Raw genomic sequence first — 24267 nt, 5'->3', positions numbered from 1 at the left:
CGGGCGCGGTGGCTCAAGCCTGTAATCCCAGCACTTTGGGAGGCGGAGACGGGCGGATCACGAGGTCAGGAGATCGAGACCATCCTGGCTAACACGGTGAAACCCCGTCTCTACTAAAAAATACAAAAAACTAGCCGGGCGAGGTGGCGGGCGCCTGTAGTCCCAACTACTCGGGAGGCTGAGGCAGGAGAATGGCGTAAACCCGGGAGGCGGAGCTTGCAGTGAGCTGAGATCCGGTCACTGCACTCCAGCCTGGGCTACAGAGCGAGACTCCGTCTCAAAAAAAAAAAAAAGAAATAGCCAAAGGAAAATTTGATTTTGTAAGAAAGTATGTATCTATCTATCTATCTATCTATCTATCTATCTATCTATCTATCTGTCTGTCTGTCTGTCTGTCTGTCTGTCTGTCTATTGAGACAGTCTCACTCTGTCACCCAGGCTGGAGTGCAGTGGTGCAATCTTAGCTCACTGCAGCCTCCGCCTCCTGGATGCTCTTGCCTTTGCCTCCCAAGTAGCTGGGATTACAGGCATGCACCACCAGGCCCTGCTAATTTTTGCATTTTTAGCAGCGATGGGGATTCACCATATTGCCTAGGCTGGTCTCAAACTGAGGGCCTCAATGATCTGCGTGCCTCGGCCTCCCACAGTACTGGGATTACAGGCATGAGCCACCACACCCGCCTTATGAAAGCACTTTAAGACTTAATGGTTCATGGATGCTTTTGGTTCTGTAATGAACAAGTAACTATGACTATGAATATGGACATAAAATTTTTACATACAGTTACAGGAACTCTAGATTCCAAGTTAAAGACTCCTGTTATATAATTTGGGCTACTTTCAAGGACATGTGAATCAGTTTTACCAGAAATAAGTTCAAGAATTTCCTCATTCTGGGCTGGGCACAGTGGCCCACACCTGTAATTCTAGCACTCTGGGAGGTGAAGGCAGGAGGATTGCTTGAGCCCAGGGGTTCAAGACCAGCCTGGGCAACATGGCGAAACCCTGTCTCTACAAAAATTACAAAACCTAGCCGTGCATGGTGGCACAAGCCTGTAATCCCAGCTACTTGGGAGGCTAAGGTGGGATGATCTCCTGAGCCCTGGAGGTTGAGGCTGAAATGAGCCGAGATCGCACCACTGCTTTCCAGCCTGGGTGACAGAGTAAGACCCTGTCTAGAAAAAAAAAAAAAAAAAAGGCCGCACGGTGGCTCAAGCCTGTAATCCCAGCACTTTGGGAGGCCGAGACGGGCAGATCACGAGGTCAGGAGATCAAGACCATCCTGGCTAACACGTTGAAACCCCGTCTCTACTAAAAAAAATACAAAAAACTAGCCGGGTGAGGTGGCGGGTGCCTGTAGTCCCAGCTACTCGGGAGGCTGCGGCAGGAGAATGGCATAAGCCTGGGAGGTGGAGCTTGCACTTGCAGTGAGCTAAGATCCGGCCACTGCACTCCAGCCTGGGCGACAGAGCGAGACTCCTTCTCAAAAAAAAAAAAAAAAAAAAAAAAAAAAAAAGAATTTCCTCATTGTTTTGAATGAATACCAGTAAAGTTTAAGGAATTCAGTAGTAGTTCAACTAACTTCTCATATGCCTCTCAAACTCTCGAATGTCCATGTTTGCTGATTCAGTATTCACTATTGACTAATGTAATATCCATCTTGGTGATACACTTTGTAGACGTTTTTAAAAGCAGTTGGGTGGTACTAAATTAAGAGAATCAGAAATCTATTAATGTCTTAGTAGAAATTTTATATCCTCTTTAAATTCTTGAAAGTCTAGTTAGATGTTCTTTGAGCCCTGACAATAAAAGACTAACCTTTCCTAATCAAAGTCAGGGCAAAGAGAAGCCTGTTTTATTGGTGCTAACGTATGTTTGATGTATCTAATTAAAAATAAAAGGGAGGAGGAGGAAATAGAAATCATCATTCCCACTTTCAGCCACCTGAAATGCAAAAAAACACATACAGAGAGCATATGCAGGATTATAATGCAGTGACCAGAGCAGGCGGAAGGCCTTAACCTCAGTCCCCTTCGTTTCTGTTAAGCTGATGGTAGAAACCTCACCTCCTTCTGGTGCCAGGTTCTTCCCAGCCACTGCCTGCACTTTAACTCATTCGAGGTTCACATCCCCTTCATTTATTTTGTTCTGGGAAATTTCTCCCAGCTACAGCCCCTCCTGCTCAGGAGGCACTTTTAGCTGACCAAGATAGTGCTTTTCCTCATTTGTAAGTTTCTTTAAAATCCTATTTCCTCTATGGAGCTTCTGGTGACAAATTGGCACCTGTTTTGTTACAACCCTTTTTCATATCACTTTCTAAAATTATATTTTTTGTGTGCCTTCCCTTCTCCCTAGAACAAAAGCCTCATGAGGGCAGGGATCTTGCCAGTCTCATTCGCAGCTGTAGTCCTACTACTCATGGCAGTGCCCAGTGCCAGGTACTGACAAGTGCTCAGGGAATCGTCGAATGAATCAGTGGGTGAAAATCTTTCCCACAAACTCCTCAAGGACAGAGACCATGCCTGTTTTACCTACAGCTTATGGCAACACACAGATGTTTATTCCAGGGTGGTGTATAGCCTCCTAACAGCACTGCCTCGTGGTTCCTCTCCACTTTAGAACCTTCTGTTGTTTACACAGAAGTGACACAGAACTTCCAGTGCTCCAAGTAATTTGGGCCAGTAGAAGACACTTCCTTTTTGTCAGAGACTTAAGCAGAGTGGTTCAGAGGTTTGGCTGTGGAAACAACTGCCTGATTCAAATCCGGACCCCTCTCCCCACTGACCTGATAACATTGTCAGTTACCTATCCTTTATGTGCCTCTGTTTCTTCACTGTAAATTGAGACAAGCAGTAGCACCTGTTTTACTGGGTTATGCTGAAAATTAAATGAGATGATACATGTAATGTGTTAAGAACCATTCTAGGACATATATGCTCAAGGAATATGGGTAGGATAATGATATGATTGTGGTGGTAGTAATTTGGCTGATGTCATAGGGTAAGTACTTTTATACTTTGTTATTATCTAAACATTTCCTTTTATTAAATATTTTTCTCCATAATTGCTTTCTTGAAATGTAAGAGTTAAGTCTTGTCGTAGAAATATTCTGGTTACTTAACATAGTCACATTAAGTAATATTTTTAAAAAAGAAGCTTAGTAAGTAACACAATTTGATTCCTTGCATTAGTTTTTTACAGTTTTTTTTTTTTTCTTTCTTTCTTTTGAGACAGAGTCTTAGTCTGTCACCCACACTGGAGTGCAGTAGAGTGATCTCAACTCACTGTAACCTCTGCCTCCCGGGTTTGAGCAATTTTTCTGCCTTAGCTTCCTGAGTAGCTGGGATTACAGGCACCTGCCACCATGCCCCACTAATTTTTTTATTTTTTAGTAGACATGGGGTTTCACAATGTTGGCCAGACTGGTCTCGAACTCCTGACCTCAGGTGATCCGCCCACCTCAGCCTCCCAAGCTGCTGGGATTATAGGCGTGAGCCACCACACCTGGCCAGTTTTTTATAATTATTATGCCATGTTTATCTGAGTAGGTTTTTTTCCCCAGGGTCTATATATAAGTTTCCTCTATTTGGAGCCTTTTTATAATACTGCCTTCATATTTGAATTTTTCTCACATTTTCTGAAAGAAAATATTAATAAATTATTACTTACCGTAAAATCAGGGTAAACTACCCAGCATGGAAAATTTTTCCTTGAAAGGTTATTTTCTTGCTTTTTTATATTTATTTTTTTCTGAGGCGAGTCTCACTGTGTCACCCAGGCTGGAGTGCAATGGCACAATCTCAGCTCACTGCAACCTCTGCCTGCTGGGTTCAGGTGATTTTCCTGCCTCAGCCTCCTGAGTAGCTGGGATTACAGGCGCCTGCCACCATGCCTGGCTATTTTAGTGGAGACAGGGTTTCACCATGTTGGCCAGGCTGGTCTCGAACTCCTGACCTCCGGTGATCCGCCTGCCTTAGCCTCCCAAAGTGCTGGGATTACGGGCATGAGCCACTGCACCAAGCCTTCTTGATTTTTAAATATTATTTCACATGGAACTTAATTATGCTTCTGTGTGTCTTTTTTCTGTGTGAATCTGTGAACGCCAGATGCAAAGTTTCTGTCACAAAGAATTTTAGGTCAGCCTTAAGAATGGGAGTAGGGAGAGAACAAAAATAAAAATCTTCAATTATATTCCACACCCTTAATTGTTGACTTATAGTAATCTTTACTCTGGGCGTAGAGGGAAACTACAAATAAAATTGAAACATAGTCTGTGACCTAAATCTGTCTTTTTTGGTTTTTGTTACTGTTAAAATATAATAAAAATACTATTCATAGTTTTCTAATAGTCTAAAATTTGTTTTTATTTTCTCTGTGGTCTTCTGCTCTTCTATTTATGTTTAAAAGGCATCGTGGCCAAAAAATAAAAAAAGAACCTTGGGAAGGATCTTAAAGGAATAGACAGCATAAAAGCAGTAGACAAGATGTCTGAGATTTTTCTCATTTGCTTTTTAATGGAGCATGTGGATGATAGGTTTCTCCATGAAGGAGCTTCTGTTCTCTTCTGTATAAATGAGTTGTCCTATTTTCAGTCCATTGGAGCTCTCTGGCCTCCCCAAGTCCAAGAAGTTACAGGCATGGGCAGTTAGGTTCTTTTGTTGGTGATGTCACTTAATTTTAATTCTGAACACACCATTCCTTTTCTTACAAAAAGTTTCACTGCAGGCTTGGTAGGATGAGTAATAAAGGCTCTCTCTTGGATCATATGGATAATGCTGTCTAGTGACAGAAATAGAAGAGAGTTCTTTTCAAAATACAAGGCACTTGGCTTAGAGTGAGTGCAGAGTTGAATCAAAACCCTAAAGCAGATGCAATAAAACAAAACTTATTTAAATAAAAGAGTAAAAGGAAAAAAGCAACTTGGTTAGTCTACATAGCATATTTTGACCTTTTAATGGTCTGTGAGTGTTGTTTGTCATGATGAAGATCTTGGCTGCAGAATATGACTTTACTGCATGGGATGGTAACAGTGGTCTCTGGTATTTAATATTTACAGCCTGATTTATTTGTGGTGTAGAGATGAGGTGGTGACTCTCCAGAGCCTTTCACATAAAACATCTTCTTTCTTCTTCTTTCCAGATTTTCACCTGATGGAAGACTAATTGTGTCATGTAGTGAGGATAAAACTATTAAAATTTGGGATACCACAAATAAGCAATGTGTTAATAACTTCTCAGATTCCGTTGGGTAAGTACACTTTCTTTGTGCACTTATGTGGGTTAGTTTTCTAAGGAGATATTTGATTATAACAATTTAAATAAAGAAATGAGAGCAAAGAAATTGAAATATGGCTGGGTGCGGTGGCTCACGTCTGTAATCCCAGCATTTTGGGAGGCTGAGGCAGGCGGATCACCTGAGGTCAGGAGTTTGAGACTAGCCTGACCAACATGGTGAAAACCTGTTGCCGCTAAAAATACAAAAATTACCTCGGCATGGTGGTGTGCACCTGTAATTCCAGCTACTTGGGAGGCTGAGGTGGGAGAATCGCTTGAACCCGGGAGGCGGAGGTTGCGGTGAGCCGAGATCGTGCCACTGCACTCCAGCCTAGGTGACAAGAGTGAGACTTCGTCTGAACAACAACAACAACAAGAAAAAGTAATTGAAATATTAGGTCATCTTATTCTTTCCTCCTAGATTTGCAAATTTTGTGGACTTTAACCCTAGTGGTACATGCATAGCTTCAGCAGGTTCTGATCAAACTGTGAAAGTCTGGGATGTAAGAGTGAACAAATTACTACAGCATTACCAAGGTAACAATTTTCCTAACAAAAAATTCAGTTACTGAATGGACTCCTCTTGGAAGGACTGATTCTCCTTGTTGGTGTGGTTTGGCCCTCTCTTACTTGGGGTCATGGGCTGCCTTGGAACAGGCTAGAGAATAGTATAATTAGCTCCCATCAACAGCAGGGTCTCAGAAGCCCAAGGAAAGCAGGAAGTGAAGAGACCTTAAAAATGATGTGAGGGCTGGTTAAAAAAAAAAAAAGAAAAAAAAGAAGTTGCTATGAGATTTTCAAACTCTGGTTGTCAGCATTGCGTGAGAAGTCAGGGACAGAAATGACTGAATTCTGAATCACAGGGAGTTACGTGAGCACAAATAGGTGTTATAATTGGTAGAAAACAACTACCTACTATGCCTATGTACTGAACTAAAAGAGAAGTGAATTTTCTTGGTTTATATTGGATTTATATTAAATCCAAATTATTATTAAACCTAGTAGGTTACCCAGTGTTTACCATGTAGCAGATACTGTGCCAAATCTAAACAATATTCCTAGGATGTATCATTATTACATTTTAAAGATAAGGAAATTGAGATTTAAATAGGGTAATTAACTTGCTCAAATAATCAATAGAACTACTTAGGTCTTCTTGCTTACACAGTGCATAGAAAAATTAACTTTTTATCATTGTGTTATACTGCCTCCTGTTGGAAGGATGCTGTCCCCGAAACAAATTCTCAAGCATGATGATAGGACTGTGTCCTTTTCAAAGGTGTCTCCACACACTTCTCCCTTTAATCCCAAGCCACTAATTGGTTATTTCCTTTAATTTGAGGCTAGGTTATATACCTTATCTGAGCTGGTAATAATTAACTGTCAATTTTATTGGCAATATATCCAAAGACTTTATAGTAATGTGGTCAGTAAGATTACCTTTCCGTGGCACAGTCTCATTTTTAAAGTTATTCTGGCTCTCTAACTGGAAGCTTAATGCTATGTGATGTCAAAATACTCGTTTTAAAAGTGAGCTATATAGAATTTTGTTGTTGTGGAAACAGTGTTCTTGTTTGCAACCTATTGCTAATAAGGTACTGGGGTATCTTTAAAAGTAAGAATTGTTCTCTGAACTTTTTGCTTTTATTTTCTACAAATCAGTTCACAGCGGTGGAGTTAATTGCATATCATTCCATCCTTCGGGTAACTACCTCATCACAGCTTCTTCAGATGGTACCCTGAAGATTCTGGACCTCTTAGAAGGAAGGCTCATCTATACACTTCAAGGACATATGGTATTAACACTCAGATTCTTGCTTTTTATATATAAAAATATAAAATAATATATATTTTAAATTTTTGATCCATTTTTATACCCCTTTATTCTTTTTCCATACATAGCACATATTTGCTGCTATCATAAAAATTTTTTACTCCCATGGCTGTTTTTATCCTCTGGAAGCAACTCTTAAAAATATTATTTGTGACCAAGTGCGGTGGCTCACGCCTGTAATCCCAACACTTTGGGAGGCTGAGGCGGGCGGATCACCTGAGGTAGGAGATCGAGACCATCTTGGCCAACATGGTGAAACCCCATCTCTACTAAAATACAAAAAATTAGCCAGATGTGGTGGCATGTCTCTGTAATCCAAGCTACTTGGTTGGGAGGCTGAGGCAGGGGCATCACTTGAACCCGGGAGGGGGAGGTTGCAGTAAGCTGAGATTGTGCCACTACATTCTAGCCCAGCAACAAAGCAAGACTCTGTATCAAAAAAAAAAAAAAAAGAAAAAAAAAAGAAATATTACTACTTGTAATTCTTGTCGAAATCAATATGTATCTTTCAATGGCCATTAAATGAATCCTCTACTGCTGTCTTTATCAGTATGTTGTATAGATTGACTCGGTAAATGGTGATGGGTAAGTAGATTCCGTACTTCAGATCTTTCCTTCACGTGGAGGCTGTCCCGCTTAGCCCTGACACCCAGCCTCTCACACCGCTCCCTCACTCCTTCTGCTAATTTGCTGGTGGGTTTAGGAGAAATTGGGTAAGCACAGCCTAACACCTTCTACTCTCCTGCCTTTGCGAGTGAGCCACTCTTCACTGTTTTTCTCAGATATTCCTTGTGGGGAGACCTGCCCTTGTCTAGTTTGCCTGTGACTCATTCTGGGCATCAGTTCTAGAAAGCCTATTTGTGTTAAACATAAAAGCCACATTCTCTTTTTACAAGCATTTATTAGAAAGAAAGGTGATATTTCAGTTCTCACATGCCATATTCCCTTGTCTTATTTCTCAAGTGGTTTAGAAGCAAGTAGGTAAGAGGGGTGCCTTTTATTGAGCCTGTGGAAAGACAACCCCCCCGCCACCGCCGCCAGCATATAATGCATTATAGATCAATTTTTAAAATTTATTATTTCTTTATTTTTGAGATAGAGTCTTAGTCTGCCACCCAGGCTGGAGTGCAGTGGCACAATCTCGGCTCACTGTAACCTCTGCCTCCTGGGTTCAAGCAATTCTCCTACCTTAGCCTTCTGTACAGGCACACCACCACACCCAGCTATTTTTGTTTGTTTGTTTTTTTGTTTTGTTTTGTTTTGTTTTTAGTAGAGACAGAGTTTTACCATGTTGGCCAGACTTGTTTTGAACTCCTGACCTCAGGTAATCTGCCTGCCTGCCTCGGCCTCCCAAAGTTCTGGGATTACAGGTGTGAGCCACTGTGCCCGGCCTATATAAATTTTTGGGGGTATATAAACTATTCTTTTCTTCCAGAAAACATTCAAACTTCTCTGAATTTTTTAGAATGCATCATCTTTTTTTTAAAGGTACTTCCTTTTAACAAGTATAAGCTGTTTATATCTAGAAATAGAATGAGCTTTGTGGTCTAGAAGAGAAGAGTTTCTTTTTCACAGGTTCTGCCTGGCTTCCTGCTTTGCATTATCATTTATTCTGGAGTGGTGTTAGGGTAAAGCAGAAATAAACACTAACCAGCTTAAATATATGCATATCCATGGATTTAGGCTGAATAAACACAACCAATAAAAGTGGCCAAGGACTGAAATATCCATGAAAAAGCTACAAAATAATAGGGAAAAAAAGATAAACACAGTCTTCAGTAGGAAAACACTACATGAAGATGGAATTTTAGTCTGGAAGTGAAGGTGTTTATGAAGCTATTAATATTATAACCTAAATCTGTGGGATAGTCTACTTGGGAAAATACAAGATGTTTTTCCTAAAACTTTTCTTGTGTAGATTAAGGACATATTAAAAACATATGGTATATGTTAATATTTTTGAGATAAGAAATACTTACTCTTATCTGGACTGAAAAGTTGACCTAGAGGCTATCCATGTTGTGACTGTGCCAAGCACAGTCTTGTCTAATTCCGTAGTAACTGCTCAATTTCAGGTTTTCATTACCTCTCACCTAGATAATTACAGTAACTTCCTAACTGGCCTCCAACCAAGCATCTTACTCCAATTCATCTTTCTCACAATTGTAATACTGACTTTAATCATTCACAGCTCTCCTCCTATCTGTTCTGCTCTTTAAACTTTTAGTGGTTTATGGTTGCCTACGTGAAGGGAGAACTCAGTGAAGCCCATTGATCAGGAAATGGACTTTATGTAAATAGCCTCATTCCCATTACCCACGTATTTATCATTCAGTTTCTGCTAGTGATTGGTTGAATACAGAGTCCAAAGCCAGAAAGTCTTAACAGAAATTCTTATGAACTTACATATATACAAGCTTTTCTTGAAAGGAGAAGAAGGTTATTTTTTAAATTAATTTTTAGTACTTTTTAGTATCATTTATTTGTGCTTTAATATGATTGGGTTGATTCTTTGATTATCTTTACTCTGCCAGCATTAGTTGCTAGCAACTGATATGTTTTATCAGACTTATTGCATGAGTAGTATGCATAAATTAGGATGAGAAATTGACATCCAAAGTCTTCTTGGCCATGAGAAAGCATTACCAAGTACTTTTTTTTCTTTATCTCCGTTTATTTCTCAGGGACCTGTCTTTACTGTTTCATTTTCAAAAGGTGGAGAGCTATTTGCATCAGGAGGTGCAGACACACAGGTTTGTAAATCTTTCAGCTCCTCTTTGATTTGGTTAAGGTAAAAGAATCCTTGACCTCAGCTAAGAGTTTTATAACCAGCTAGTTTATATATGTTAAGATGGTTGGTGATGGGCTTATATTTTAATCAGTACCATGAAGTCTGCTATCTCATAGTTGAAACAGAGCCAGTACTAAGTTTTGGGAATTCAAATAGTTATTTTCTTTTGCTCATTTTACACTTAACTATACATGTAACTGACACTACGTGTCCACCTTCAGTAATTTTATAGCACTTTTGCTTGAATCATTGCCTAATCTTAAGCTTCTTGAGGACGGTAAATATAAATCATTTATATAGCAAATCTGCATTTATTTGAAATAACCAAAAGCCATTCATGGCCAGATTTATTGAATAAAGTGATCAAGTCCAAAATTGGACTTTGACCAAAAAACAAAAAGAGGATTTTAAGACCAAATATTTTCTTAATATGAATTTTAAATCAGACATGAAGGCAATTCAAAATGCTAAATCTCTCCCTCAATCACACCTTAAAAAAGATATTGAGAAATAGTAACATAGTTGAAATATATATCTACCCTTTCTACTTTGGGGGACAATTCTGTATATTATGAGTTTTTAAATCAGCTCTGTTGCTTGTACATGCAAGTCAATAACTGCAACATCATTGACTTTTTTCATAGGTCTTATTATGGAGGACTAACTTCGATGAATTGCCTTATAAAGGTCTTAACAAAAGAAATCTCAAAAGATTACATTTTGATTCACCACCACATCTTCTTGATATCTACCCAAGAACACCACACCCCCATGAGGAAAAAGTTGAGACTGTAGAAGTGAGTATTTTGTGCATATTTGTCCTACATTTTGTGTACATTTTGAGGCTTTTGGTCAAGGAGGTGTTTGAAATTACTGAATATATATATATTTATATTTTATATATAAAACCTAGTGCTGCCTTAAAACAGCAGCGCTTTGATAAACAATTGTTTTCACTATAGTGTGTAATAAAGTTTTATATTTGTTTCTTGAAGACCTAGAAATAAAGCTAAAAAATGGTGTTGATAGTAATAGGAAATGAGAAATTAAATCTAAGGCCTCTGGTGACTGTGAAGTCTGAACTAGCTTTATATTCTAGGTGTATTTAGGGAGGTCATGTGATGGCTGTCATGAGAATAAGGCTGAAGGGCAAAAATTTTTATAATGGTTATTGAAATAGGTAGCTTAAAACTCTTTTATAGCAAAAAGAAAATCTTATGGACAGGTAAAAGAAGAGACTTAGTGATTAAATCTAACAATTAAGACAATTTTATTGCCTGTATATATTTTACATATATAATTATCTATTTAATTGTAGGTTTTTGTTGACAAATTCCCTTAGGTCCTATGAATTTAAATGTTATGATTTAAGTGTTCTTTTGTCTTCAAAGAGAGATTTATCTTTGCTAGATGCTTAGCCGATGTTAGCCTATTCTTATTTTGCATGATTCTTCTTCAGCCATTTCTCTTCTAAGAGCTGACGTCAGAAATTACCTGTTCATCTGAATTTTTATCACTGGCAGTCTCTTTACTTTTAGAGTTAGGTATTTTGAGTTCTTGAGATGTATTCCTGAGCAGCAATGCACAGTAGCCTCATTCACTGTTCATGCTGTGATTCCATGTACCCTCACCCACATCACTTCTTTCATTTCGTTTTCCTTAGTCTTGGTCTTTGCTGTTATCTCAGGCACTTCTGCTAGTCTCCAGTGGTGCATCTAAGTATATGTTTTTGTTCTTTGTTTTTTAAACTATTTTCTAGATTTTGTTTAATCCAGCCATATCTTGGGATTTCTGTCTTTGCTTTTCCTTGGTAGTGTTGACTTTCAGTTCTTGGCTATTATCTTTGTCTTTTCCAACTTCTGACAATCTTTTCAGTTCTTCTAAAGTATTAATCATGTTACCACTTCTTTGTACCACTTGCTGTGTTATCATTTTTCTTCTGTTTTAAAGAAAAAAATGTAATCTAATTTGGTTTTCACTTTTTTGCTTCTGTTTCTAGTTATATTTCTTATCCCCTGTGATCATATAAATTCATATAAAATACATGTGAAATATATTTTAATTTAACTTGAGTATTCTTTTCTTGTATTATCCAAGTTGGTTTTATTAACTCTTGGTGTTTTTATTCTGTCATCTTGTGGCTTGGCCAGGATTGATCAGGAGGGAAATATCCATTTGGCCACTTTCCAGGGCTTTGGGTGGCAGAACTGCAGGCTGATTCCGAGACTGCTTTCCTCGTGAATTAAGTGATATTTCCATGACTCCACACTCACCTCAGCACAGAGATTCAAGCCCTTTTTTCTCTGATTTACTGTCAGCTCCAGTTCATTTCAGAGTGCTAGGCTTTCTTTAAAATGTCAAGGAGTTGCCTGAGTGGCTCTGCTCTTATGGTACAGCCAAAAAGCCATTAAACCAGCTGGGTTGTTTTGCGTTGCTGGGTCAGGATGACCCAGGCCATGCAAAGCCACTCTCAAACAAATTTTTCACATATACCCTTAAAATTTATATTAAACACTGACTTTTCTTCATCATGGAATTAGAGTTCAATTGCACTATACAAAATGCTGAACCTTGTGACTGAATTTTTTTGTGACCTTGACATAGTGAGCCTCTGTGTACACGGTTTAAATTATCTGTAAACACGCATGGCTGCTTAAATTAAGTATAAAACATGACTGGCTTTTGTAAAACACTTTGAGGCCCTGTGATATAAAATGCCAGAAGAGTGATAGGATTCTATATGTGAACAATCAATTGTTGTAATTGTTTCTTTTTTTTTTTTTTCCTTAAAAATCTCTTGGGCCAGGTGCAGTGGCTCACACCTGTAATCCCAACACTTTGGAAGGCTGAGGTGGGTGGATCACGAGGTCAGGAGTTCGAGACTAGCCTGACCAACATGGTGAAACCCCGTCTCTACTAAAAATACAAAAATTAGCTGGGCGTGGTGGTGCGTGCCTATAATCCCAGCTACTCAGGAGGCTGAGGCAGGAGAATCGCTTGAACCTGGAAGGTTGCAGTGAGCCAAGATTGTGCCACTGTACTCCAGCCTGGGCGACAGAGTGAGAATCCATCTCAAAAAAAAAAAAAAGAGAAAAAGAAAATCTCTTATAAAAAAAGTCAAGGCTATGAACTTTCTAGACAGGGAACAACTTTAGTATTATGAATAAATAATTGTTAAGTACCAAATTGTGTTTTAAAGACTCTACTTCAAATTAATAAATATGGATCCCTCACAAAGCCAAAGACTACTTAGTTCAAAGCTTTCAGTTAGAATGGAATAGTTAGAATAAAAGTTGTGCTGTGTTCATTTATCATTAGTAAACTTTATTTCGAAACACTAATTCAGTAGATTAAGTTTTTTTCAAAGCTTTAGGCAAATTTACATACAGTTACTTGGAAAATATTTAAAACTAGGAAATCTTTTTTTGAAGTCAGTATTAGGATTTAAGGAAAATAAATAGATCTTATTAAAATATGTAGAATAAATGGTATCTAAGTGAACTGATGAATTTTTCTTTCTCTGCAGTGACCATGAGTGTTTTATTTCTGGGTTTGAAACAAGATAACATTTCTATGATTTTATTATGTTTTCTTTGAGACTCATCTGAATTGCATAATCTCAATCTGCTGAGTAAAACAGTTTGGCCTTTTGCAAAAGCCACCCCTTTGCTAGCTTTAAGCGCTTCACTTGTTTGAAGGTGGGGAATCCTGCAGAGTGTTAGATCTTGGGTACCAGCTGACTAAATATATAAATTACTAATTCCTACATGGATAGAGGGGGTGATAGCCAGATTACTTTTTAGATAAATGAGAGAAGGAGGCTACATGAAAGAAGGCATGAAATATCAAATTCTCTCTATGTGAAATAGGCCCCTCCCGAGTTCTTCCTACTTATCTAACTACAGGTCCTTCCTAGTACTCCTGGCCTGGCCACTCCATCTTAATTAAAAACATGAGAACAGCACCTTTCTCTCTCTTTTGTTTTTTTTTGGTGGGAAAGAAGCCCCATTTTTACACAAGGTATCTTGACCCTACCCACATTGTGCTATAGCACATCACTAGTTCATGCTGACTATATCTTCTTCAGACTGTCTTGAGTTGAATTGCATTGTCCTGCCCCTAGACAAAACCAGACGTTCCTTCAGTGTGTGCATGTGATATTTTTCTCCTGAGCAGTCCCCTTCTTTCTTACATATTTTGATGAGAAGAGAGTGGAACCATTCTAAGGGATGGCCACAGCTCTTAATGACAGTAAAGCATCAAAATAGTTATTCTAGGAGAATTGCAGAATATTGTAAGCAGGGATTATAATTAGTTAAAAAGATTTTTTAATAAAATAATGTTCTGATGACTTTCAGTTTTTTATGGCCATTTGAGATTACCTTAACATATAAATTGCATATGAAATTCTGTTATGATATTTAGCAGGAAGGAAAATGTCCTTTACCTTAACCAAATATTTATATAATAATATTTTGTGATAGTCTGACCATGATTCATTGTTGAAAAGTACAAGTGATCAATTTAAGTCTTTAAGTCTGAGATTGGGCTTTTATCTCAATCTTCTAGTAAGGTTGAAAACACCACCATTTATGATTTTTTAAAATGACCACTTGTCTATCCATTTTGTATTCTACTTCTAACTGTGGTATATGTTTATACTGTTTCAGGCCTCAGTAAATGTTCATTACATGATGATAAAGTCTGACAGTTATATAAGACTGTTCTAAGTGTTTTATACAAATTAAGTTAATATTCCTAAAATCTCAGTGAAATAAGTACCACTATTATCCCATGAGAAATTTAGGTGTATGTTAGTTAAATCTTAAAGTTAGTAAGTGGCAGCACTAGAATTTCATTCAACCCAGGCACTCTGGTTCCATTCTGTGTTTTTAACCACTTTGATGTAATGCTTCAATATAAACAAAATTACATTTTATCCTGTTACCAGATATTAAAGTACCCGTGTGCTGGATGTTGTACTAGCTTTAGAGTATGCAGCAGTGAACAAGATGGGCATACTCCTTGCCCTTCAGAAGCTTGTAGTCTGGTGAAGGCCTATGGAATTTATTAGTAGAGGTTTTATGTTCATGGACTCCTCAGTATCATGGACACAGAGAATCTCAGAGGGGGATGTGGGATGGTACCTTTGAGGTCATACAGGCTAACCCTTACGTCATTCATTAGTCCCAGTTATATACCCTTGTTCAGCCATGGAGAACTTGGCCTCTCACAGGCAGCCCACTTCATTTCAAGGCAACTCTAATTATTAACATATTCTTCCCTTTAATAAATATCAGGAGCTACAAGATACTGTTAGTATTCCTGGAAGTTAGCTAGCAAAGAATTTAACTGTATCACCCCCTCAGCATATTTTATTTATGGCAAGGACTATAAATGTTACTTAGTAAGAACTTCCGGCTCTATTTAACCTGTGTGACAGCAACTTACGCAGTTAAATACTGTTAATTACATCAGAACTTGTAGGTCAAGGATTTTGTTTTTTTATGACAGGTGCTGACTCTATGTGATTTAGATTTCTTGAGCAGTTTCAATTTCAGATGGTGCAACTAGATTGTATTTTCGCAGGTAAATAATTTTCTATCTACACTAGGTGGCAGTAGATAAAAAAGAATAAAACGTATGCAAGCAGTCTCTGGACAGCGAGTCTTAAGATTAAAAGGAAAACAAGTCACTCTCACATTTCTGTTCTTTGCCTCAACTCTGGACTTAGAGTTAATGGCAGGAGGCTGTGTTTGTTTTCTGCTTTGTGGGACAGCCAGGAAGAGACAATGGTTTTGGCTAGATGAGCTGATCGTCCCGCATCCTCACCATGCACAGCTTTATTCCTTCTTTACTATAGCACAGCAGTTATACCTCCCCTTCAACACATTGGCTGGATAGTTATAAAATGCTTTTACTATTTCTAAAACTACAGCCATACCCATGGTAAGTGCTTTAAAAATTATTCCACTCCTCTTATCACTGGCCAAGACTTCATCACTACAGACCTGGATTAACACTATAGTGTCCTCACTGCCATCCCTAATTTATTCATGATACTTTATGTGTCTGTCAGATTACTCTTTCAATTCAGCACATTTTAGCTTCCAACTTTCTGTGCCTTCCCAAATTCTTTCACCCTTCACAATTTGAACCTTGACAACCTTCTTCTTTCTACCCCTGTGTGAAAGTATGTCAGCGTTCTTCCACTATGCCATGAAGAATGCTCTTTTACTCATCTCCCTCTCCATTTTTGTTTTCTAGATCTTTTATTAAGGAGCCATCATATGCCATGTTTCCTCCATAGGAAGCCTTTCTCACTATCTAAGCCAAGCTTGTCCAGCCCACAGGTCACATGCTGGCTTTGAATCCAGCCCAACACAAATTCATAACCTGTCTTAAAAGATTATGAGATATTTTTGCAATTTTTTTTTTTTTTTTTTTTTTTTTTTAGCTCATCAGCTATCATTAATGTTAGTGTATTTTATGTGTGGCCCAAGACAATTCTTCTTCCATTGTGGGCCAGGGAAAGCAAAAGATTGGGCACCCTGAGAAGCACTCAGTCGATAGTTTCTTCCTTAAGGTTCTTTAGTACACTTATTGGTACTTTATATTGTACCATGTACAATATAATGCTTTATATTGAAGCATTCATTTGATATAAAGCTCTGCTATCTTTGTTGCTCTTTGTTTACTTCTTTGTATTCATAATGTTTCAATTTTATTTTCAATTTTTTTGTCTTTTCAAATTCTGAAATAGCCTCCCTCAAAGTCACTACTCTAGGTATTCATTCCGTTGCTTTTCTTTGTAACTTTATATATTTGAATCTATAATTATTGTTTAATTTTGAATGAGTTTGAACTTTATATAAATGAAATTATACTGAATATATTTTTTCTGTAACTGATTTTTTAATTTAACATTGAAGTCCTGAGATTCATACATATGAATTCAGATTTCATGCATTCATAAATTGTTTTCATTGCTGTATTGCACTCCAGTGAATCTGTCACTGTAGTCATTCTCACAACCTGTTTTACTGTTGATAGATAGTTAGGGTACTTCCAATAGTTTTTTTGGCCATTACAAACAATGCTGCTACAAACACTGTGGGCATCATTGAGCTTTCTAGTGTTTGCAGTCTAATAGGTATTAAGTGGTATTTTGCTTTAATTTCTACTTTTCTCATTACTAATGTTCTGAATATATTTGTTTTCCATATATACAGCACTCTGCTTTTGAGCTCTTTATGATACAGGTTTCTTTAATGTTAACATAAGTTTTATTCTTTTCCATAAGATCTTACACATTTTTGTGTCTTTATTCTGATGTATTTTTAAACTTTTATGGTATTGTAAATGCCGTCCTTTAAAATTCTGCATTTTCTAACTGTGTACTAGAATGCAGAAATACAGTTGATTTCATATATTGATTTTGGGACTAACAATCTTATTAAATTCTGAATATTCTAATGATTTAGCAATAGATTCTAGATAACATTATATATAAATGAGAATATTATTTCTCTCTAATTGTTATCTTAATACCTTTTATTTCCTTTTCTTACTGAACTGGCTAGGATTTTTTTCTTCATCTTTTGAGGTGGGTCATTTTGTTTTATTTTTAATATTCCTTTTTAGGTAAATTACATTGATTTTCTAAAGTGAAAAGCTTTTATTTATGGAGTAAATTCAACCTTGTCAAAATGATCTTTTCTTATATGTCGATAGAATTGGTAGGCTAACATTTTGCTTAAAATTTTGTCATCCATAGTAATAAATATACCAATATATTTTAATTTTAGAATATATTAGAAAATGCCTTCTAGGTTTTTACAAATAGCATTTGGTTTCTTATGGTATGAAAATCTCATAATTTTTTTTTTATGTATATACACAGATTAATCCAAAGCTTGAGGTAATCGATTTGCAGATCTCTACTCCCCCTGTTGTGGATATACTTTCTTTTGATTCTACCACAGTAAGTTGGGGTTTTTTTTGACACTTAAGTGGCATTTAATCATTTGGCATAATCCATTTTCCTTCAAAAATGTGGGGGGAGGAGATAAAACGTGGGCTATGTAGCCTAACATTTTAGTATAGGAAGAACTTTGTAGTCATATTTACAATGCATCTAAATAGGTTACCACAAGGGGGAGCAGCACCAACTTCCAGGAAAGCTTTTACTTTGAGGTCCCCAAGCTCAGTCAAATCCATACCCACTGTCTCATGTATTAAGATGCCACCCAGGTGACATTTCACATGCTGTTGCAGAGCTGATTCCCTGTTGTGTTATTTGTCCTTCGGAGGTGCTAAACTTACTTCTAGTCTTCTCATTAGAAGCTGTAAGAAAAACAGCACTGCCCTTTGTTAATAATCTCTTTTGATGGATTATCCATAAATTAAGTATTTCTACTACTTACAATTTTGTTTATAGAAATTACATATATAAAATTTATTGATTCAGTGTTTTCAAAATCTTCAAAGATTAAGAATTTTAGCCTTTCCATTTAGGATTCTGCTTACTCTTTCCAATGCCACAGTTGATCCTGCCAGTCAGTGCAAAACTAATTGTAAGAACAAATGGGAAGAATGGTGTGGTCTTTGATGACACTGCTGCTATGATGTCAGTTTAGTTAAATATTTGGGGTACATTTTTAATTTGTAGCCAAAATAAAACCCTGACATTATGATATTACAAATTCTCTAATAGATCTCAAGAATAGTATTTATTATAGAGGAATTCTGCTGAAGACTAGTCCATTTTGAGTCTATCTTGTACCAGAAAGCATTCTAATTATTCAAGGGTCCTTTCATTGTTAATCCCACAGCAGAGAAGACTCCTAGATCTCTCACTAGGAGCTTCAGTGACAAAAACCAAGTGAGGGTAACTAATGGGCTGATTGTTAAAGGGAATTCCAAGAATCACTGGTGACCACTAGGACTTCAAACCAGTCTGTGGTCTTGTTGCTTACAGTATTCATGGGATGTGTACAACTTGCCACAGTACTTGGCTTATAGTAGGTCTTCAATACATTTATGTTCAATGAATTACTCCAAATGCATGTTGTAGAAATTTACAAAATCTGATGAGTTAGTTTTTTCCCTCTGTAGCAAGAAGGAGCAAAAAGATAGGAGGTTTATGAGATGTGCTGCCTCTTTGTGAGGTAGTCAGTAGACTAAAATTCCACATTCCTGGCCTAGAAAATATCATAGATCATTAAAAATATTTGATCCACCTTTTGAGACTCACTGTCCCTGCCAGTACTCTTCAAGTTTTGCAAAGCCTCATTACGTGAGGAATCCAGACAGTTTTGACAGACGGTGCTATTGAGGTGGGCATAACTGCCTCCTAGCAAGGGACAACATGATGTCCCTAGTAGTATAGATTGTACATATCTATTGTAGATTGTATGTATCTATTATAGGATACATTTATACTACAGGACCATAACTCAAGGAATATATGGGGTATGTGGAATGTTGAGAAGACAATTCTGTATAACAAACATGACATTTAATAGCTGTGCTACAAAACAGAATAATAAAATGGAAGAGTAAAATTATTATCCACAAAGGATAATATTAGGTTGAATTATATGAAATTGTCATTTTGTAGGCAAAAACAGTCTAATATCAATGACTTCACATGGTTTCACCCAATATATAAGCATTAAAAGGAAGACTCCACTATTACTTTGAATTGTATACTTGATAGTATATGAAAATCCAGCAAACAAACAAAAATAAAACACAAGAAAACAAAGTCTTGTTTGCTGTAAATTGGTTTGAGATTATGCTAATAAACTCCCATCTAGATAGATTATAATCTGGAAGATACCTGCATGCTGCCAAGCAAGGTATAAGGACTTTATTTTAATAGTGCCTTCTGAAGACATAGATGCTCATAAAGCAGTTAGACTTTTAAAAGAGTATCTCCAAAGGGCTTTTCTTTAAATTTTCAATATGTATCTCTTTCTTTTAGTTCAATGATAGATAATTGGTTAGAAAACTAAAATAAAATTACTTTTTCAACTATTCATCTTTCCATTAATATAGTGGTAAATAAGCCTTAATTATAGTCTCCTCCCTACATTGACGGTTTCTCTTTTGCTTCTGCACAACAAATCAGACATAATTGTAAAGGGGATTTTTTTCTGCTTTGGCATGAAGCACAATTGCATTCAATATTTTGGGTGTGTACTTTGCATGTGATTCTAATTTAAAAACCTGGAGAAATACTGGAAGCCAAAAAAAGTAGTGTTTAAAGTTAATTTTTGTTATTGTAGTTACCGTTTCTTTTGAGGGTTGATTTGTTTGGTTTTTGTAGACTGGACATTTCCTTAAATATTCATTTCATCAAGATAGGACATGAAAAAGATGTCTCTTTAAACCTTAATTTGTCAAATTTCTTAGTAGCATAAAAGAAGTTTGTTATGGTGTAAGAAATGGCCTCTATTTCTACTTTCACTTGATTTAATATTATATTCAGGAAGATTTGTAGACCCAAGTGTACCAATGTCTGTGCTCTGATGTCTTCTCACTACAGAGAAGAAATTGTGGCATACAGTCTTTAACAGGTGGTATCTTTGTGGCTTGCACTTGTGTCTCTAATGTCAAGCAGGAAATTTGACACAATATTTGTGGATCAAAATAAGCTGTTACTAATCTCTATTTTTAAAGCTTTATTGTTAAAAAAAAAAAGTTTCTGTAAAGGAATATACTGGTGGCCATATAAACATAGTTTTAAATTGTTGTTCTCAAATTCCTGACTCTTTATTCTGATTATATTGTCAATTATGTACTAATTTTCTAAAGATTATTTAGTTCAAGATTCCATTTGAATCTTTTGATGTTTTCATTTCGTAGTTAGAACTAGACCAGGATTCTATCAAAATTATGCTAGGGCATTTATCATTAGCATTGATGTGTGGTGTGGCTACATGGGATGTCCCACTCCTCTCTTCTAAAAAGACAAGCAAGATAAGAATTTGTTTCCTGTATCCTAATATAAAGAGTTTTAAACTGGCTGGGCACAGTGCCTTACACCTGTAATCCTAGCCGTTTGGAAGGCCAAGGCAGGTGCATCACCTGAGGTCCGGGGTTCCGGACTAGCCTGGCCAACGTGACAAAACACTGTCTCTACTAAAAATACAAAAATTAACTGGGCCTGGTGGTGTGTGCCTATAATTCCACCTACTTGAGAGGCTGAGGCAGGAGAACTGCTTGAACCCGGGAGGTGGAGGTTGCAGTGAGCCGAGATTGTGCCACTGCACTCCAGCCTGGGCAACAGAGTGAGACTCCATCTCAAAAAAAAAAAAAAAAAAAAAAAAAGAGTTTTAAACCAACTGTAAATAAAATTTATCTTAAAAGACTCTAGGATTATTACTTTTTTATCTTTAGGAAAATTCTTAAATTCTGATGTATTAATTTTATTGTCTTACAAATGAACAAAATGAAGTTGATAATCTTGCTGTTGTTCCTTTGATTGACAAAATACTGGACTCTTCTCAGAGTTGACACGGTGTTCTCATCTTCATCCTGGCAACTGTGCTTAATATGAACATAATGCAGAATATGTGTATGCATTTCTTTAGAATTAGGGATATTATTTCTTTCAAGTCAAATTAATTTACGATAAACATGCAGTTATGTTATAGAAAAAAATCCAAGGTCTACAGTCTTTTGATGTTCTATCAGTCAAAATAGTTAAAGATGCCCTGCATGAAGGCATTACATGAGATGCTGAGGGAGATACCAAGCTGGCTGCCTGACCTCAAGAAACAAACAATCTAGCTGGACAGAACTAACTGAGTAAGAAGAAATCAATGTTGGTTTCAGAACATTAGACGTCAAGTATACATAAATGTCGATGAAAGATTGTTATTGGGCGGTATTCAGAAGAAATCATTAATGGGCTGGAGTAAGCTAGAGGACTTCTCTAGAAGAAAACCTTTGACCAGTTCTTTTTTCTTTTTTCTTTTCTTTTTTTCTTTTTTGAGACAAGGTCTCTCACTCTGTCACCCAGGCTGAAGTGCAGTGGTGCTATCTCGGCTCACTGCAACCTCCGCCTCTCGGGTTCAAGTGATTCTTCTGCCTCAGCTTCCTGAGCAGTTGGGATTACAGGCACCTGCCATCACGCCCAGCTAATTTTTGTATTTTTTAGTAGAGACAGGGTTTCACCATGTTGGCCAAGCTGGTCTCGAACTCCTGACCTCAAGTGATTCGCCCACCTCGGCCTCCCAAAGTGCTGAGATTATAGGCATGAGCCAACGTGCCTGGAGCGAAAGCAAGGTATAAGTAGTTGCTTCAGAAGAAATCAAACATATATGAACCATGGTAATAAAAATGCATCAGTCTAGTTTAGAGTCTTTAAGTTGCCTAAATCAATTGACAGCAGATGTGGTGGGATCCAGGAAGGATGCTACTCACACACATCGGTCTGTGAATAAGTATGTATTAACTCACTATTCTTGGCTTTAGAGAATGTGAAGGAAAGAAAAATACCTGCTCCAGAGAAGCCTACATTCTATATTCCAGTAAGAGAAATGCAATTCACAGATCTAAAAAATAAACTGTATATAGTATAGGGAACACAAAGGTGAAAAAGGCACTGAAGTCAGAGAGGAAAAGATAGGAGAGGGCTGCAATTTTAGCTAGTATGGCTAGGACAAGAGTCACGTGACAGGTGGCATGTGAGTAAAGAGCTGAAGGAGTAAAGGGAGCAAGTCGTATGGCTATCTGGGAAGGGCTCTCCAGGAGAGTGGGAGCAGTGATAGAAGGCCAGATTGCAGGTGACATAGGAGCCACTGGGGGGTTTCCTGCAGAGGGAGGGACATGATATGACTTGTGTCTTAACAGGTTCACTCTGCCTGCTGTAAGAAAACAGGTTGGGGATGTTGATGGGGGTAGACAAGGAGACTCATTAGGAAGCTAGTGAAATACTCAGATGGGAGGCAATACTGGCTTGACCCAGGAAGGTAGCAGAAGAGGTGGTGATAAGCAATCGGATTCTGGGTGTATTTTGAAGGCAGAGCCAAGAGGATTTCCTGACAGAGTGAATGTCAGCTGTGGGATTCCCTATCTCCTTTCCCCAGGGACAGTAAGACGTAGCCTTGAGTAATCTCAGGATAGCTGAGACTATCTCCTGGCTCTGCATCATTTTGGCAGAGGGGCTGATGAGAGAAAAAGAATCATGGTTTTCCTGTATTCTGTTCTAGGATCAGAAAAGTGATCAGCTGAATCAGTGCAAGAGATACTCTGCTATTTCCATGACTTTAGGAAGCACACTCCTTCCTAGATGTCATTTGGATTTTTATTTTTTAGCAAAGTACATTGGATTCTCTTTCAGAAAGTTTTTTGGCATCAGCCTATTTTTAGGAAGAAAAAGGTTATACACTTACATGGAGATTGTCATATGGTATATACTACCTGAAAAATATTAATGTGCTGACAAAATATATGGACACACAAAGAATAAACTTGCAGATACAGAGAGAATATTTCCATGAATGTTGTGGCAACAGTTCATCCTGGTTACTAGACAACATTGCGTAACTAGTTCAGAGTTATTTCAGTTCCTAACTGCTTATATAAGCAAAGATTTGGAAAGACTAAAAGAACACACTGTATGTGAACTTCAGTGTCTTAAAACTAAAACTTACAACTTTGAAAGTGTAAAATGGTCATATGCAATGTAAAGTTTTTAAACTTTGCAACAGTTTGTATGGTGGCACTGGATTTGGCAGTTTAGTGCATATGACTTCTGAAACTAGGTGTATTTATCTATAACTTTGTGGCTGCTTCCTAAGCATTAGGAAACAGACATTTGTATGGTATCTTTAAGTGCTGGTTTAGTGGCTCTGCGGTATGTTTCTCCTGTCCCTGCTCTAAGGGTATGAAAGGAAATGAACTTAGGCATTTATAGGATCCAGGTCTCTGGTACCTCCCTCAATATATCTTCCTTTTAAGAGTTAAGAGACTTTTTATCTTAACTGCAAATGATAGTAAATATGTCAAGTGGATACAGTAATTTTTTATCCGGTAACACAAAAAGTTAAATGTTATACCCTAAGATGCTTAATTGGAGTAAAAGAGGAATTTTTATAAGGTTTGAGAAACAATTGAAAAACATTCCCCTTTGAAATTAAGTGAGGTAATTAAATTGTCAAAGACATTTAAAAAACAGAATATATATGATAACTAACAAGTAAATGAGGAAAAACACAACATTTTCAAAGATCTCTTGCCATTTAGAAATAGAAAACACATTTATATTTTTTCAGATACAATCTTTAAAATAGAGATAGGAGAGAAAATATTAGAGACTGGAAAGAGACTATTTGCAAATCAGTTGGATCCTTGCT

At 37.3% G+C, this 24267-nt stretch overlaps 1 protein-coding gene across 2 annotated transcripts in view; it reads left to right on the top strand.

Moving 5' to 3' along the window:
• LOC112634842 (POC1 centriolar protein homolog B) overlaps positions 1-24267 on the top strand; it is a 102251-nt gene that overhangs the window by 44200 nt on the left and 33784 nt on the right. Inside the window, exons 5-10 of one of the 2 annotated variants that reach the window (XM_025402703.1) lie at positions 5140-5247; positions 5695-5810; positions 6936-7069; positions 9792-9860; positions 10543-10695; positions 17802-17882. In XM_025402703.1, coding sequence (XP_025258488.1) covers positions 5140-5247; positions 5695-5810; positions 6936-7069; positions 9792-9860; positions 10543-10695; positions 17802-17882 — 661 coding nt within the window. The remainder of the gene's footprint in view (positions 1-5139; positions 5248-5694; positions 5811-6935; positions 7070-9791; positions 9861-10542; positions 10696-17801; positions 17883-24267) is intronic. The other variant, XM_025402704.1, reaches the window with a different exon arrangement.

The sequence above is a fragment of the Theropithecus gelada genome, chromosome 11, assembly GCF_003255815.1.
Source record: "Theropithecus gelada isolate Dixy chromosome 11, Tgel_1.0, whole genome shotgun sequence".
NCBI lineage: Eukaryota > Metazoa > Chordata > Mammalia > Primates > Cercopithecidae > Theropithecus > Theropithecus gelada.
The sequence above is the reverse complement of the archived record's forward strand: the minus strand, read 5'-3'. Positions and strand labels throughout refer to the sequence as shown.